Here is a 19,228-nt window from a genome sequence, read left to right as displayed (position 1 = left end):
TAGCCATTGTGCCAGTTTCCCCACACAGTGCTCTTTATTCATGAGCAAAGCTAGCTGATTCTGAATGGTGATACAGCAAATTTCCACTAGTCACAAGTTTGAAATTGGCACCTTGTGACCAAAGATGATTCAAAATTTTAACCTCTAGTAACTACATAGTGCAAGACTTCCACAGCTGGGTACCTAATCTAGGCTCCAAAAATCCATATTTAGCCACCAAAATACAAGACAAAAAGAAAAGGAGTACTTGTGGCACTTTAGAGACTAAAATTTATTTGAGCATAAGCTTACACTCAAATAAATTTGTTAGTCTCTGAGGTGCCACAAGTACTCCTTTTCTTTTTGCGAATACAGACTAACATGGCTGCTACTCTGAAACCTGTCAAAATGGAAGGGTGTTTACTTTCAGAAGTGCTTAACAATCCCTCTCACTGAAATCAAGGGAGCTGCAGGTGTTCATCTTTAAGTGTCAGGCCACTTCTATTTACATGCCTAAATTTTGATTATAGTGCTTAACTATCAATCTTAAGTACTTATATGGCCCTCAGTACTGTAGTGTCTGAGCATCCCACAAGTAATCCACTGCCAAGCTACTTACCCAACCTCTGGGGAGATCTTTTCCCTAAAAATGTAACAGTTTTCTTATTTTAATCCTATTTTGCAAACATTGTGAGAAGTGTTATCTGTATATTAAAAAAGTGTCTAACCAGAAAATATCCACATCATAAATACGATGCATATTCTCCCGTTATAATGCTTAAATTGTAAAAAAGAAAAGTTACTTATTTAAAAAACAGAGATTATAAACTCAGAACAGTTACTATAATGCACTTCCAACGAGTTACAGATGCTTCCCGGGTTACGCAAGACCCAATTTACGCAAATTGGCACTTATGGAAAAAGTTCCATAAGCAGGCTTTTCGAGTTGCGCAAATTTTTGTGTAAGGTACGGATATATGTTTCCGATTTATGCAAAATTTGAGTTACGCAAGGCTTTCCAGAACGGAACGATTGCGTATAGTCGGGGGGCATCTGTACTTCGTGTAGAGAAAACATCTATGCGCCGTAATCTTGGACACCACCACTTCTTGCAACATGGGCATCCACGAACCACTAAGCAATATTCCTTGCAGACACTGATTAACACATCTATGAAATGCAGCCACTATTTTTGAATATAAAAGGTTTAACAGCACGTTCAAGTATATGCAGCAGCTCTCTAGACAGCATTTCTTCTAAGTTCCATGGGCAAGTTAAACCTTCAGGGCATGCAAGCATTTAGTTAAAGAAACAAAAACAGTTAATGAAAGACAGGACTGTATAAACATATTCTAAAGCCTCTCTGTTTTAAATGAGGCCAAAACAAATTCTATGGACAGTCCTTTTCTTTCCTTTCATTCTCTACTCCCTCTTCCCCCCCCCCCCCCGCCACGTTATAATGGGCACCTTCTCCAGCATCAAACTTCTGATCTTCGTTATGCTTCTTTCTGACCCCTTACTCAGTTCAGATGGTTTTAATTGCTAAAGGCCAACATGGGGGCCTCTGATACATACTTCAAAGGCTTTCATCCACTTCTTCTGCTGGATATAAATTACTCCCAGGTCAGTCTGCTGCTGGACATACTCCCTCTGCTTCTCATCCACCAAGCCAATTTGGTACAGGAATTCTGCATAGCCACCCAGCATCTACCAGACAGGCACACAAAAAAGGAAGCTGATAGCTTAGGAAGGCATATTTTACTTTTCCAAGATCGCCTTTTTAAAATTCTAAATCAGTCACTGAACTCAACTGAGTAAAATTTTAATTAAAAAAAAAATTGATCTAGTAACTTGATGTTTGGAAACATTTGGCAAATATTAAATGGTTTAAAGTAATTAAGAAGTCACTTGGGAAACAACTACCTTTTATCTAGATAGGACTGTAATATGAGAAAAGCACTCCATTTAATTAAGTAAAAAAAAAAATAGAAAAAATATGTAAAGTTTACCATTTCAGGGTCACAGAAACCATCACCAATAGCAACTCCTTTGAAGTTGATCTTAACTTTGGCTTTGGAACTATGGGTATGGATGTAGTAGCCAATAGCAGGCACATATTTCCCTGCATAAGACTGGAGAGAATGGAATTGTAGGTGATTCAGTTTGAAATAATATTGCTTTATTGTGTATTACAACTTGAGTATTTCTACATTAGACAAACTAACAATATTTTATTTCACTTTTATAGAGTTACTGCAGGTTTCCATTCTTTATTTTCTACCCCTCACTGATATGCAGCTAATTTATTCCTGATGAACACATAGTTTAAATAAATTCATCATCAAAAATGATTTAAGACATTAAGGTTGAAATAGTCAAACCCTAAGGAGTTGGAATCACCCATTTCCATTATTTATAATGGAAAATGCACATCCAAATCCCATAGAAATCCCACTCTAAAATAGTTTGGCTAAAGATCTCATACCTGGCCCGGGTCAGGTTTATCCTTGGGTTGGACTGGGCTAGTACAGGGCAGTAGGTAATATGCCTAACATAGACGTTAACTCAGAGGGCCATTTAAGATTGTTAATATGGATGTTTATGTTTTAAGGCCCGATATACACTTAAATTTTACAGGCACAGCTATATCAATCAGGAGTGAGGGTTTTTTTTTTTTTTTTAAATCAACATAGTTCCGCCAGCAAAAGCTTTAGGGTGGAGGTAGTTATACTGGTGTATCACAGTATATATGCCAGTTCAATGAAATGGAATAAGCTATACTGGTATAAGCATTTTCATACCAGTATAATTACAACCACACCACCGGATTTTCCTGGTATAATTTTACCAGCATAGTGTAGACAAGGACATAGACTTGCACAATTTACTGAGAGTGATGTCTCATTTGGTGCCACAAGCAGGAGATGTTTGGGAGACCTTCTTTCGCTTTCAAGAACCAAGGCCAAGGATTCCAGCAGAACCATTGGTCATACTCAAGCCTCATCAAGGGAGAGCCAAGCTGCTAGCCTAGTAGAGTTCATAGCATGCACAATCATATTTTGAAACTCTGCACAATCTACTGCGAGCAGCATCTCATTCTGGAGAGTCACAAATGGCTTATTTTGTAGGTGGAGCTTGGAAGAATTCCACAATTCTTTTCCTCCCAATTTGTCCCCTGGATTCATCTGACACAGAAGCATTGCCAATACACTCAATCATAATTAGATTTAAATAGACATCAATCTTAGAGCAACTGCGAGATCATAAATGTTGAATCCAAGTACGGACTCAGTGACAATACCTTTAGGAAAGGTATACATGTTTAATACTACTTCCTGGTACTCAAACCACTCTTTCCCCTGCCCTCTCCCAGACCTTCCATCAAAAGCTTCTATCCCCTGTTCAGAATACCGTAACGACTCTAAATCATGCTAGACTCATCTCTAGGTTAAAACCAATAATTAGCATCATCAGTTGCAAAAGAAAAAAATGCCTTTTGCCTTCAGCTTGCTAAGAAACCTCATTCCTTCCTCTCAGACAAGAATCTGATCACAAATTGGGGCTGACACTGGAAGAAAGGCAAAGGCAGTAGCCTTCCCCTTCAGGCAAACATATCACCCATTGGCTTCAACCTATTCTATCTTCTAAAGACTGATCATCAAAGCTCACCACCAAGTCATGTCCCAGCTACATCAGCTATTCTGTCTGCATCCATGACCTGGCAAGGCTCTTCTGTGACAAACAACTGACAAAGCAATGGGATAAGCATGCAAGATCCAAAGAAGGTATTTTCTCTGTTGAAGGAGTTTGGCTGTGGAACAAGCATCTAGAGGCAAGGCTAAACTGGAATCTGGCCACCTTTAAGGCTTTTGGATACAGCTTTTCAACTATAGTAAGATTGTATGGGTATATTTAATGCCATAATGCTAGAGAAGGAGAACAGAAGAGCCCATGAAGTAGACACAAAAATTTAAATTCCATCGTACCTTCAGAGGAAGAGACAGAATGTCTCTCAAATCTATGAATGTATTAGTCAGAAGTCTACTTATTCATATAAACTTAACACTGCAAGTTCCTATAGCACAGTTTCAGGTAGATTATAAAATATGGACTATTTAGTACCACTATAAATTACAGTGGGAACATATTTGTATGGTGCCAGACGGGAGTACTATACCTTTTGCAGGCAAAATGATCCAGCAAGACTGAAATCTAATTTATGCTAACTCAATGAAACTGACAGCACATGGTGAGTAATGGGGTAGGCAAGTGGACTGACACAGTATCTTCGTTTTTCCACAGAGAGCAGACTGCATGTTTTACTTTATGAAAACACACTTGTTTAAGTGTCCTCGGTGTTTTAGGCTATATTTATTCACCTTTTCCTATGAAAACTGGAAAACAGACCATCCTGAAGTGCAAAGAATAATAAAACTAGCCTTCTTGAGGATAGTGTCAGGCACGGTCTCACCCATACTATCCTGTAATTTTTTTTTTTTTTTTTAAAAACAAACTTCTGCAGATTTATTATGCTCCTGCCAATTGTTATTAGCAAAGAAATGGCTTCCCCAGTTGAGAAGCCAAACTGGAATCTGCCCCTTCAGAGACCGTGTAGTTGCAGAGAACAAAACTATAATGAAAACTATGTCCTTTGAGCAGAATTACACATGAATTAGCAATTACTATTGCTAGAGGATTTACTCTGCCACAGTTCTTAGATATAGTTAGTTACCACGCTGTCGATGAAGTGACCTGTAGCTCACAAAAGCTTATGCTCAAATAAATTTGTTAGTCTCAAAGGTGCCACAAGTACTCCTTTTCTTTAGACAAAAGAGCGGTCTCTAAATATTACCTACCTACAAAATGGAATTCTTTAAAAAACAGACAGCCTAAGGGCCCAAACTTGCACTAGTGAATTACACCAATGCAAATCCTTGCATGGACACACATCTGCTTAAATCTGTGTTCTATCACTTTAGCTTGCAAGGGCAAGCTTGACTACGAAGTATTATATTTAAGCCAATTTAGTCAAAAGAGGTTCAACTTTATGCGTAGGCCAAGGGTGAAATCTTGTCCCTATTTAACTAAAAATGGGAGTTTTGCCATTGACTTCAGAAAAGCCAAGAATTCACCTCAGACCTTTATGACCAAACAGACAGTGAGGGAAATGGGTGGGGGGAGCGGGGAGAGAGAGATGTAATTAGAAATAGAGAAACTTTAGACAGAGAAATTTATAACTTTATAGCTTTATAATCTGAAAAGCCATATTGTCAACAAAGTTTGGGCCCAGACTATTTGGCATGAAATGTCACTCAAATTCTTCAATTAAAAGTTAAATAAAGCAGACATAATAGCTACCATATTGCTTCTTCTAGAAGGACCCTAAAATACATTGCGTTTGTTTATTGAAAAGCCAGATGGATTGTGCCCCTCCTGCTGGCTGAATAGTGAATGGTTCCCAGAGCTATAATCTATATAACAGGGGTTCTCAACCTTTTTCTTTTAAGGCCCCCCCCCAACATGCTATAAAAACTCCATAGCCCACCTGTGCCACAACTGTTTTTCTGTATATAAAACCCAGGGACAGTGTTAGAGTGTAGCAAGTTGGGCAATTGCCTGGGGCCCCATTACTCAAACTTCAGCTGCAGACAGTGGGGTTTTGACTTTCTGCCCTGGACCCCAGCAAGTCTAATGCTGGCCCTTCTTGGGGGCCCCCCTAAAACCTGTTCATGGCCCCCAGGGAGCCTCAGACCCCTGGTTGAGAACCACTGCTATAGACCATATAGCCTGCCAACACACTTGAACGTGCAAACAGATTTGTATCCCCAAAAAGAACCTCAGAAAAAAAATACAGTTCAGAGAAGAGTAAAAAACAAGCAAGCCAATGTACTGTCTGGTTTAGGCTCCCACATATTATTTACTACTGTATTACAGCAGCATTTACAGGGCCCAATTGAGATCAAGACTACTACCCCATGTACATACAGTCCCTCCCCTATAGGGCATACAATCTAAACAAACAAGAAAATATCGTTGAAGTGTTTTCCCTATAGAGAATCTCTAAACTTATGTTGCCAACAGATTTGTTTGAAATATCTCCTTTTCAATGAGGCATGTGCATGAATGACAGCCTGGTCACAAGCACATGGCTTGCAAAAGCCCTAAAAGCACTCTCTGCTCTGTGTATGCCTAAACAGACAAGAGAAGGAACAAGCAGAGAGCTCCTCACCCATCTGACTGTGGTTTATTTGAAGGTTGACTTGTTATAGCACAAGACTCGGTTTGGTTTTCTGTATTCCTTTCCGCCCGCCCCCCCGAATGAAAATAGCTTTCCAGGATCCTTTTTAACTTGTATCCCATTATTCCTATACCTCTTAAGCCCATGCCTTTCTTTTACTTTTTTTTTTTTTAAGCAAGACTAATTGAAGCATGATATGTTTATTTTCTCTTATGAAGTTACTGTGAAAGGGGCAACACCAGCACTTTTATTGAAAATAAACTGTAAGGTTCTGCGGCCTGCAATGCACAGGTGGTCAGACTAAATGATCATGATGGTCCCTTCTGACCTTAAAGACTATGAGAATGTGGGCATTTTAGAAGTTATTGGCAATTTTTTTTACAAGTAGATTAAAGTATTATATTTTTAAAATAAAATTGCAAGTATCCCTTAAATGCCAAAAAATATTACAGCAACCAGCAACTAACTTAACCTAAGGCATGACTGTTCAAAGCAAAATTGATGTTGCAGAGATCAGCAATTAGCTTTTTTCTATAATGCCAGTGACTATAAAGTAGTTCAGCAACGCATACTGTAGGTACACTCCACAATTCATTTAGTCCCATTTTCAAAAGGGCTATAACTTCAGTTTTTGCTCATATAATTTTGAAGTATTCATGCAAGTTACACTTCCGTGAAGTTTTAGGCATCCAGCTACTCAATTTGCATGTGCAAAAATGTAAGCATGAAAAACTGCTCATACAAGAATTTGATAGCTCAGACTGCCTCATTTTGAAAATCTGACCCAGAGATGACACTCCTTTTTATGTCCCACCACATACTTTGCCACTTCGTTTTTACCTATTTCATACCTAATGCACAGAGACAATAATCCACAATAAAAACAGAATTTTGTCCTTTTGAAATTAAAGTGGACTTTGGTACAGAATTTTAAAATCAGATCCTAACAATAGTTAACAAAACTTGGCAAGCACAATCAAATTTAATACAACACAGCAATCTGTCATAGGCTCATATGTAGAGACAGCTTTTTGATTCTATTTAATTTAAAAGTCAAGTCCTTAAGTGGCTGAGTAAAGACAAACAGCTTTCAGAAAGGATTAAGAGTCTAAGTAGTTTGAAACACTATTCTCCTTACATGATGCCTCAAGCTTTATGATTAAAGAGAATCAAGGCCAAGGCCAGTCAGAAGGAACAGTACAATATTAAAGTTCACTGAGTGCTTGTTAATAAAAGTGCCAGAGTAACAGCATTGAAGACAGTCCACATGTATAATACAGGCAGTGGTGGTACTGAATCTCTCATTCCTCACCTAGAAACCTCAAAGGTGACAGATGATTGCTTGTATTAGATGTACACTCAGCTTTTGGAATATGGATCCAGGTGGTCAACAGGAATGCAAAATACTGTAGTTCATTTTGCAATGTCAGACTAATAGTAACTGGACTTCAGCCACTTACTCATTTCACAAAAGCCCGTCAAGAGCCATTAAGTGTGTAACCAGATTTCTTGCTGAAGAAAATAGGCACTGTTAGGGACTAAGGTCAAAACTTTTATCTTTAGCCACTCAAGTTCAGATACCTAGAGCCATATTTGAACACAATGTAAAACTACAATCAAATATATCCCACACAGAGCCTCCTTAGTCAGGAAAGGGAGAGGAGCAGAAGACAGCCTACAGAACTTCCCCATGCAGACCTAATTTACCTGGGATGTGCTGAAATGGTGATGGGTGTTGGAAAACCCTACAACAAATAGAAAAATAAAGGGGGCATTTCCAGACATATTGAACACCCGCAGCCACTATGAAGCTCAACAGGAGTTTCACATGCTCAGTCATCATGCCATGGACTGGTGCCCAAGTGTGGATTTTGGTGCCTAAATTTAGGCAACCAAGTTTGAAAGTTCCTGTCCAAGGGCTCCCAAATGCAAATATCTAGCAGATGATCACAAACCATGACACCACAACATTATCTTGGTATGTCATCATTAGTACTAGTGATTTTATTTAAATATGACATCTGCAATGCCCAACATACCAGAAGAATGAACAATAGAAAAATAATAGGAGCTACGAGCTCAAAAAGGGTCTCCAAATACAGAGGCATATCTGATCTCCCTTCCCAGCCAGAGTGCCAGTTGATTCACGGATGGTTATCTGCAAGAGGGGAATCTACACTCCGACTTCTTTCTGTATTCTGGAAATTTCTTGTGCCAATAGGCCTCTGGGGTTTAATTGTGATCTCCAGAAGCATAAGCAGCTTGGACAAAAGATGGTGAGGCTGCACTTGAAGTCTCAATCGTCTGTAAGCCTACATATGGTTCTTGTACAAAATATCTACAACCAAGCTAAGAAATTTTTACCTGCCTTCAGCCATAGACATCATGAAGAACCATACACATGAATTCTTTAGGATACCAGACATTCAAGACATTTGCTCCTCATCCAGATTAGTATCTACACTCACACACCATCCTTCTGTCACATAAGAGCTCTCTGCCTGCCAACCTAACAGTGGAGGGCTACAGGAATTTCAGCATGGGAGAGTCCCACATTACTATTAGTCTATTCTCTTCCTACTTTTAAGTGACAACTCAATGTTTCCTAAGGTATTTATTAATTTGACCTCACTTGGCCCCTGTGATAGAGGAGTCCAATCCCCATCCAGAAGTTGACAGGGAAGACCAGTTGCTTGCTCTGAGCATAGCAAGGAGGCTAAGCCTGCTTGTATTCCTATCAACATATCACACAAAGACGTACTAAAGAGTTGGGGCTGGATTCTGGTAGCAAGAATTGGGAAGGCTCTGCTGGGAAACAGCTGGACTAAACTCACTAAAGTAAGGAGGAAAGGGTGATAGAGTTGGTTCTCTTCCATTCTGGAACCCAGATGAGACGAGCCAGGCGTTTGCCTTTCTTATACATTTAGTCTCCATTTTGGCTAAGAGACTCCTGCTTCATTTGTGTTTGAGCCTTGAGGCAGGACATACCTGCAAAACTGAAAAGACGTGTAACAATATAAAAAGTGTTTAGACCCTTTCCTGCTGCATGTCACAGCCCTAAGCACTCTTGCCCTTTCTCTTAGGGCAAACCACTCCCCTCCCTCAGTTTCAGTCACTGTGAATTGTATGCAGGAGCTCTTTTAATATGCAGTAGGCTTTCACTATATTTCACATTTTCAACTACACTGCACAGTGCATCTGAGAATTTTCACCATGGAGAGGCAGTGATTCACAAGCACATTTAAAAATAATGATTCCTGCAGATTAATTAAATGCAGATGGAACTCTTTAAGTAGGTTTTATTCTTGAGCCGTGTGTTATCAGACACTTCTTTCTTTAGTGACATTAAAGCCAGCTGGTGTGCTCAAAAAGTTGGGGTGGAGGAAAAGACTAGGAAAACAGACATTTATTCAATCCTAGTCATACAGCTTAGAGGCATGCACTAATTAAAGTTCTGGTACATGTATCTTCATGGGTCATATATCAAATGGACAAAGGTTTTTGAGAGAAAAATAGCCTACAAACTTTTTAGTTTAATAGATAAAAATAGTTATAACCCCAAAGAAAAAAAAAACTGTTCTGCACACACATTCTTTTTCTTAGGAGCTGAACTAGTCATGGACATATTTTAAATTTCTTGACCTATTTCTTAAGTTTTAGGCCATTATAAAAATTATTAATAATAAATAAGGTTTGTTTAACATAGCCCAAGGGCAAATAAACTTTGACACAGCGAGTGCTGCACTGGCAACTCATCAGGTGTCACACCTGATCTGTAGAGTTCATGCCATCAAACAAACGCCACAATATTGTTCAGGACTTGCGTCTTTGTTAACAGACCGATAGAAATGCCTCTGAGTTCCACAGCAACAAAACCTGCCGTTGATCAGTTTTTGCCTGATTTTGAGGTTACAGGACAAAGAAAGCCAGAGGCCATATTTGGTTCTCTGACTGCACTTTGGACAACTCAGCTGGCACATAATGGAGCCAGACTGAAGTGCATAGGGTCACAGGATAGGACTTCATTCTACCCCTCTCTGATTAAATAAGTTTTTATTATTTACTTCTAGTGGGCACTGCAGAGCCCAGACATCTAGGGGAGAGCGAGCTTATGCTCAAGCTTTCTGGCTCATGCATCTGAATTGTTAGCTACATACCAATTACTGTTTCTGTTGGTTATGCACAAACCAAAGAAAGCAAGCAGGGCTTTTAGCTCCATTGTGGAGTATACAGGACTGAAAGTTATGAAAGCCATATTTTTATTTGTGGATTGAGTAAATCAATTATGAAGTCCTTAAGGGAAATTAAACATGGACCCCTCCCATGTCATTTTCAAAGTTGTTTTTTCTGCATTTTAAAATTGTAGGTTAGATTGCCAAAAAGCATCATTTGAAAATAAAGTTCACTAGATGCTTCCATTCAAGACTGAAATTTGTCTAATTGGAGAAATTAAAAGTTCCTGCTGCAAAAATGGGAAACTACTGTTACGAAACTGAAGGTGTGCAAAAGTTTGCCATTAATTTTTCACGGAGTTAAAGCAAAAATGTGTCATAGGAAAGCGCAGCAGTCAAAGATCAGATCCTTGCAGGACCTTAATCTTACTAGTATAAATGCAGTGTGTATGGAAACAATAAACCAAAGCTTTTCCATCAAAAAGTTAACTACAGTATGTTTTGGAAAATTAGCTGATGACCTGTTTCCATATACTTCCAAGAGAAAGATCACATTAACAGACTGCTTTTCAGAACAGTGTCTGGAAAGGGATATATAAAATTAAGAAAAGGATATACGTGCCTACTGTTCCCTGGATATACATAAAGAAGAGATATACATCTTTTTAAAGTTACTATTTGATCATCCTGAAGCAGTAAGGTCAGAAAGTGAAAAGTGTACATTTGAGAGTGAAATATGCCAGTATAAAAGTTAAGAAACAGATATTGGTATACCTAAAGAATTACAGTATATTTCAAAAAGACTACAAGCTTTACATGAAAAAAAAGTGATTGCTCCACTTCACTCCTCTCCTGAGAGGAGTCAATGTTTTCTCCTCCCCCCATCATTCTTTTCACTGGCCTCCAAGTACTCTGCTGTCAGAGTAAGGGCAATGAAAATTTATTCTTCATGTTCACAAGTAATTATGAAGACAGACAGTTTTCTTGAAAGTAAAATAAAAAGTTATCTGAACTCACTTCTCCTGTAACATAGAAGTCATTTTTCTGATAGTCTGGAAATAGCTGGAAAAACTGGATGAGTGCACTGAAATATAAATAAAAGTATAAATCAGGACTACATGGAAATTAATCTCACCCCAATTAAGCAACATCATTTTAAAGTAGATTTACTCCAAATACACAGCAGAATCCCATATGGAGTTTTATAGGATATGTTTGTTAGGATTAATACTCTCTCCATTAGAAAACTCATATCACTAGGGTCTCTGGAGTTTTTTGTTTTTAAACCTACTCTTCGTTTAATGAGCGTGTCAAATATATAGTTCTGGACCGAGTAATCTTCTACCCCAATGTTCACAGATTTTCTGGAAAATGCAGCAGATTTAGAGATCACAGGTCATAGCATTTTTAAATTGACCCTTAGAGAGTAAAACTTTTTGAAACACCATAATATTTAGAAATTTCCTGAATCATTTGAGAGAAGTTTGCATAATGTCCACCCATGCATTAAAGTTTAACTAACTTTTGTTTCTTACTTCAATCTCAGTGGAACTTCATTTTGACAGTTTCAACTGATGAAGCTAGGTCTACAAACTATGACAGTACAGTTTATAGCTTCTAAAGGAAACAAAGCTGTCCTTTCAAAGAAGGCAGAAAGAGGAAACTGCAACTGCTTTTGACTTATGCCCAAGCTAAGAAGGGTTCTGTCTTCTCTCTGAAGCGGTGCCACAGAATAACCTACAGACACCATTGTAATCGTAATTGGGCACCCAACACTTTGAAGGTACAGGGTCCATTACTAGGATTATAAAAGAGTGAGTCAAGTTGCTAACACAGTAGGCAACTAACAACAAATAAATAAATGAGAGGGTAGAGGTTTCATAGACGGCTAAAAAATTGACCACTACTGCTCAATTTCCTGTAACTAGACCCAAATTTCTGATGAAGATTTTAGACCTTCCTTCCTTCCCCTCGCCTCTGAATTGCAGGAAAGGGGGTGGGATGCATGAAAAATGTGAAACCTATAAAGGGACAGCTGAAATCAGTTTTCTGCACTACCCTTTGATTAGCTGTTCTTCAGCCTGGAAAGCCTGAAGCTAAAATAACTAAAAAATAGCTATAAACAATGGACGCTTTGAATTAGCTTCTCTTTATACATGTCATGAAAAAGGAGATGTGTCTCATGCCTGCAGTAAATAGCCACATAGAAGGTCAACTGGAATTTGTAACAAAGTCCTAGAGAAAAAGCTAACAACGAAAAACAGTTCCAAAACGTATGAAATTACTTCTTGAATTCCATATTAAAGCGAAGATGTCTGCCAGTTAAACAAGTAAAATATTTACTATGGGAGTAACACAAACAAAAAGGTAAGTCTGTTTGAACATTTGGTGCTTCAGAGGAAAAGAAAGAGCTGCAGCTTCATCATGCCAGGTGCTAAGCACTCTGGCCCAACTCAGCAGAGCCCTTCAGCCTGGAACAGCAAAGCTTATGCTTCCATGCTCAGCACCCTCTAGGATCAAATTCTAATGCTTAGGAAGAGAGAGAGACTATGCATCCCTCACCAGATTTTGTGGTAAAGCAACTATTCCTAATACAAGGTATTCGGTGTAGTCTTCCGCCCTTCTAAAGATTCTGTTCTGCAAAAGTATCAGTGGAAGGGTAGGATTAAATTTTTACTCTATGTAGAACATAAAAAACAAAACACACAAAAACCTCTCAGCAATAGGTTCTTCTCTACAGGGGCAGGCCACCCATTTTGAATAAATGATTAAGATTCTCCAGCCCTGTTCCAGCACCAAAACCCATGCAAGCAGAGCCCCACGGTTTCATGGAACCTCACTGAGGTTCCCCTCTACAGCTCTCAGTGCGAGATCACAGTCTAAATCTCGATTTACTTTGCTCTCTGTAGAGATGTGTATTGGCTGAGGAGCCTCTGGCAATAGTTTGCCGATGAAGGGCTAGGGACAACAAGGACAAGAGGCTGCCTACCAAGAGGAATTTTTTCAGACTGACATTTGGAAAACAGCAAATTGAAGAAGAGCGGGGTGGGGTGGGGAGGCTATTTTAAAGAGCAACATTTAACCAAAAGTGGCTATAAAAAAAGTCAGGGCACAAAGGAATGGAGCAAGACATGAAGAACAAATAAAGCTCAAGAAATTCTGTTATGACCCCTACTTCCTACATCTAGGCATTACAAGGATCAGGACAAGATATAGAAGCACACGCAGGCTGGCAATTTTTCCTCATCTTTTTGAGTCCCCATCCCTCCCCCTCCACTAACTTCTCCTTAAGTGCCTTTTTAAAAATTTTATTTTCTTAAAAATATTGGTTAATGAAACAAATTGAGTGAACTTGATGTTCATTCCTGCCCTAGGTTAAAGGTTACTGAATGCAACAATATTCCCCGCAAGTGCTCAAACTGGGAATCTCTTTAGAACTAGAATGAACTGGAAGTGTATATAAATGATCCTAATGTCATGCAAAAATTCCTTGAAATAAAAAGAAAGAAAACAATTCTTATCTGTAAATGCTCATTAAAATGATTTTAGAAGCTGGCCAGAAGATGTCAGCAGTGCTAGCTTTGGGGACATAAAGATGAACAGGAATGAACACAAAGAAAGAAATGGAGTAAGGTGGCACAATTTACCTGTATAAATCTCTTCCTACATCATCTTGGTTTACTGCATATCCCGTATCATCAGTAAAACTAAAGCCAGTCCCAACCTGATAATGATATGAAAAATCATGGGATTTGAGAACAAAATTGTTTCTAGCTCCTTAATGCTTTTTTTGCCATGTGGCAAAACAAGATTCTATAAAGTATATGGTTTCTCTCAATTAAAAAGCTAAATTAGGTTAAAACTAATTAGGGCATTTAAAAGGTAAGAAACTTTATTTTTGAACACTCTCTGCTCTCTTTTCTGAGATTGTGATCTCACCCAATGGTGCAAAATAAACCCAAACTTTCTTCTTGGCAAGTAAGAGAAGAGTGGAATATATCCTTGATCCTTTTATAAAAAACAAAATTGCTTTTAAGTGCACATTGTTAGTAATTTGTAAATCAGTCTATACTACACCCCTTCACACTGTAGAATGAAGAGAGTCTTCCAGTAGCACACAAAGTGATGCGACTAGCTTTTGTCACATGTAATTCTGTCTCTCTTCTTCTACATGTCTAAAGAATTGATTACCACGAAAAAAGTTTAAGAACGGACCCTGAAAGCAGAATTATCAAGGCAACATTTTAGAAGTATACATAGTTAACTTTACAATATAGACAATACACCTAACACTCACACTTTCATATTTTGTACTTACTGGATTGTCAATGTAAAGCATGGAAAATTTAGATGTCCAAGGAAACTTCCGTTTAAACACTATTAATAGAAAAGGCATTGCTGTCAGCCATCAACACTTAAGTTATATAATCAAGGACTTATGCTGTGAAAAGAACTAGCAAATAGCAATACAAAGTTCTCACCATTTATTTCCATCCCAGATAAAGATAAACGTGTTCCTATAACTCATTTAATGGAACAGGTTGGAAACAGCCATAATACTTGATACTAATATGGCTGTGAAAAAACACTAAACAAGCTATTGTATTTTGACAGTACATTCCATATTATAGATAAGGCTGGTAGCACCACCTATTATTAAGGTTGCCTGACACTTCCCCATTATAAGTCCATGTTTTCAGTTGCTTATAACTTTGCCAGAATAACCATTCTGGCTGAAATTTTCATGCCTTGTGTCTGCCTTGGCTGATGACAGAAAAGATCAATTTTTTTTTTTTTAAATCAGTCTAAAGTTTCAGACAAAACTCGTTCAGTTGTTTCCGAGAATGAGGTTAGGGAAAAATACATGGTTTTGTCCATGTTAAAAAATTCTGACAACCTATTGTGGGGCAAAAATATATCACTCTGCTATGCTGCAAATCTCCTGTATGTCAAAGCCTATAATAATAGCAGGACATTCCAATTTTTAGGGAGTTAAAGTAACCCAATTTTTTTTAAAACAGTTTCATATGCTTCTGCCCATCTGGGAGAATCAAGGAAGTATTTCAAGAAGGGATGTTCTTAATCCAGTCAAATCATGTTACAAGTCTGATCTAGTGAGATTCAATCAGATTTCCAAAGCATACAGGTCTTCTGCATTTTCTGTGCCCGAAACAGCAAAATACACACTTAGCTCCATTAGCTTCAACAGGATCACACAATGTATGTTGCTTGAATCAGGGTCTATCTGAACCAGCATTTTTGAGATTTAACCATTTTCTACCTTCATCCTTCCAAAGAAAGACAATAGCATACACTCCCATTACTTTTGTATGTTTAGGATTTAAGCTCAATGCAACTCTTTATGTATCATGCTTAAATCTAAGCCCTTTCCTTTTTAAAAAAAAAAAGTGGTTATTTCAGTTCTACTTCCCATTCTTTTCACAAAATAATGGTTATTTTCATGCTGAATGAAAAGAGAAGGCTTATTTTGGTAGCAAGATGACCAGAAAGTTACACATTTTTAAAAATTATATTCTTAATGTTTCTTAAAGCTTTATTTAGCTTTCTGTGTTGAAATAAAATATGTTCCAAAATATGTACAAAACAAATAGTATCAGAAGATAATTTGAAAACTCTTTGGTTTATCTTAAAAGGACAAAATTGAAAATTGCTCTGGGTCACACATGCACAGCAATCAGAATACAGAAAAGATAAAATAATTCCATGCCTATAAGTATGTTAAAACTCTTCACTGCAAGGTATAAAGCAAAGGCTATGTCTACACTACAGAGCCTATGCTGGCAAAGACCCCTTGTGTAGACACAGTATACACCAACAGAAGTAGTTTGTTCTACCAGTATGGGAACACCACCTCCCCAAATGATGATAGTTACATTAACAGAAGCATTCTTCTGTTAGCAGAGCTGCATCTACACTGGGGGTTTTGTTAACATAGCCGTCAGTCAGGGTTGTAGTTTTTTCACACCCTTGACCAGACAGCTATACCAATTTAAGTTTTAAGCGTAGACCAAGCCTAAGTAATAGAAAAAAAAAAAGTCTCTTCAGAATTTACAGAACACAAGCAACACTTACATCTGAGATTCTTGTCGACAACATATGGTCCATGTTCAACAAAAAGCCCAAACATTGATGTTCCTCCTGGTCCACCTTGGAGCCAAAGAAGGACCGGGGCATTCTCTGGCTGCACCTGTTTAAAGAAGAGACAAGAGAAATAGACACCATTACATGAGGGGCTGGTCTACACTACCACTTAAGTCAATGTAACTTAGTGCTCTCCTGTCATCATAATTTATCTTCACCATATGCACCACACTGGTGCAGCTGTACCTATGCAGCGCAGTAGTGTAGACTTGCCCTATGTGAAAAGAAGTACACGTTATTCGTTACCCTCATTGACAAGAATTGGTTTTAGCCTTTTAGAATCATTAAGGGTCTGTCTATGCTGCAGCTGGGATGTGATTCCCCATGCATGTAGACAGACTTGCACTAACTCAGCTCATGCTAGCAAATTGAGAATAGAGTAGTGTGGATGTAATAGCACTGGTGGCATCTTGGGCTAGCCACCTGAGCTCAAATCCAAGGTGTTGGGCAAGCATTACTCAGGTGGCTAGTGCAAGCCACCATCAATGCCACAGTGCTATTTTTAGCAGGCTAGCTACAGCTAAGATAGCATGAGTCTGTCTACCCGGGCTGGGAATCAGACCTTCCAGCTTGCAATATTGACATATCCCGAGTGTCTTACAAATCTCTCTGATGTTTCATTCTTGTATGGAGGATTTGTCTATAGGGGATGCTTGCCCCAAAAATAGCTACTGCTAAGGAGAGCCAGACAGCCTCTACCAACAGTCATTGGGCAAGCTTCAGAAATGGTGAACAGGAAGAGGCAGGTTTCAAAGCCTCCTATTCAAGAAGTAAAGAATGATTGGGACTTATCTTGTAAGTAGGTGGAAGAAATGGAGACTTGATAAGTAGCCAGGACATAATGGGTTGCAGAAAAACATGGAGTTGGGGGGGGGGGGAGAGAATTGAGAGTAGTTATTTATGATTTGCACTGCAATCCTACCTAGTGGCTCTATTCATGGATCAGGGCCCCATTGTACAAACACAACAAAAAGTCAGTCACTGCCTCAAAGGGCTTAAAATCCAAGTGTAAGACAACAGATCAAGACAAGGGGGGCACAAGATAACAATAAGAAAAGAGTAGTCAATGATATGGCACAGAGGAGCAGGTGATGGGAACTAAAAAATGCTCATTGTTAGTTTCACTTAACTTTTCCTAGCTGATTTCATTTTATTCACACTAGCAGAATATTTGGGCTCACAGTACTGCAGGGAAATGTTTAAGCTATTTTCACTAGGGTTTTAAATTCCCCCCCCCTTTATGCAAAAACTTTCAAAACAGAAGGTATCATAAGGTCCCACTCCCCCTTCTGTGTCTTTGAATGGTTTACAGCAGACCATCTCAATTTAATAGGAATGGGATTTCTGAAAAAGTTCTCTTGATTTCACCAGAACTCCAGCATTAAGAACAAAATTTTCAAAAGTGTCTAAGCCTCATTTTCAAAAGTGACAAAACTAGGAGCCTAAATGGCACTGACTTCAAAAGTGCCTCTTTGGAAAATGGGACCTAGGGCAAAAAAATATTTAAAAGTGCCTAAGTCTACCATTTCTTTATCAAGAAGGCCAGAAGAACCTAGAAACACACTATGAAGTGCCTAATACATTAATCTCTTTTAATAAAGTGTCTTCTACCAACGGAAGAAACATCATTTAAGGACAGCTACTGATATTAATAAGTATCTATTCAATTGGACTTCTGTAGCAGCTGTTGACTGAGTTCTTCTGGTGCCCCCTACAGGCCATTTTTTAAATTTGCTGAAAGCAAAAAAAAAAAGTTTAAAAAATTTAACTCTAGATGGTTTAAAAAACCTACTTTGTACATTTTTCTTTCACTCTGCAGCACTAATATGCTTCTTTTGTGTAACACATATAAAGAACTGTTAACTGGTTTCTCCAGTTTTAAGTAGCAACCCTCCATTAGAGACTGCTTCTCGAGTCAATTCTGTATAAAATAATGCTATCCAAGTAGGAGGATCAGGAATATGGCAGGTTATTTAACAAGAGTATTGAATGTAGAAACAGTGGGAGTGTCACAACAGCACCCAGGATTAGTAGATTTAAAGCCATTTTACAAGTTAATATTGTTAGAGCACATCCTTCTTAGAAGTTGTTTATTGTTATTCAAAGAGCAAAGTTCTCTTTCCCCAATATATTCAGAAGTTAACTCGTACTAGTAAAGGCTTAAAAAACCATGATGCAATGGGACTTGTCGCTCTGATGGCCTCAACTTTATCTCCATTTAAGTTCACTTTTCTGAGATTTTATTATTTGTACTGTTTTCTGAAATCCATCCTGACAGGGGCCTGCTGATGACCCACAAGCCATTTTTCTTGTACTATACAGAACTGTCTTTCTGTAAAATATTTTGAGGACTCATTGGTAACTCTTTTCAGAGCTTCTTAAGGCCCCATTTTATAGACATCCAGGCCCAATCCTCAGCAGCTATAAATTGTCTTCATGCCATTGCAGTCAATGGAGCATTGCATATTTACATCGTCTGAGGATTTGGCCCCTGGTTTGTATAAATGGACAGTGCCTCTAAAATCAGAAAGTTAGTCTGGGAAAAGCTGGTTTCCCTGAAGACTTGGGGCAAAATCTTGGTTCCACTAAAGACCATGTCAAAACTCCCATTAACTCCAGCTGGGTCAGGATTTCACCCAGTGGGTGGGTGTTGATTGTGCAATAGATGTTGGAACAT

At 38.4% G+C, this 19,228-nt stretch overlaps 1 protein-coding gene across 3 annotated transcripts in view; it reads right to left on the bottom strand.

Annotated features, from left to right (window-relative positions):
- The window catches only part of CPVL (carboxypeptidase vitellogenic like), a 99,683-nt gene that overhangs the window by 63,700 nt on the left and 16,755 nt on the right, over positions 1 to 19,228 (bottom strand). For all 3 annotated transcript variants that reach the window (XR_006279345.1, XR_006279344.1, XM_038391485.2), the window contains exons 4-9: positions 16,483 to 16,597; positions 14,708 to 14,766; positions 14,037 to 14,113; positions 11,407 to 11,473; positions 1,989 to 2,111; positions 1,555 to 1,686 (exon numbers count right to left, since the gene is read on the bottom strand). Coding sequence is in view for 1 of the 3 variants with exons in the window: in XM_038391485.2 (XP_038247413.1) it covers positions 1,555 to 1,686; positions 1,989 to 2,111; positions 11,407 to 11,473; positions 14,037 to 14,113; positions 14,708 to 14,766; positions 16,483 to 16,597 (573 nt within the window). In the remaining 2 variants the exon portion in view is untranslated. The remainder of the gene's footprint in view (positions 1 to 1,554; positions 1,687 to 1,988; positions 2,112 to 11,406; positions 11,474 to 14,036; positions 14,114 to 14,707; positions 14,767 to 16,482; positions 16,598 to 19,228) is intronic.

The sequence above is a fragment of the Dermochelys coriacea genome, chromosome 2, assembly GCF_009764565.3.
Source record: "Dermochelys coriacea isolate rDerCor1 chromosome 2, rDerCor1.pri.v4, whole genome shotgun sequence".
In the NCBI taxonomy this organism is placed as follows: Eukaryota; Metazoa; Chordata; order Testudines; family Dermochelyidae; genus Dermochelys; species Dermochelys coriacea.
This window is presented reverse-complemented; position numbering and strand designations above follow the sequence as displayed.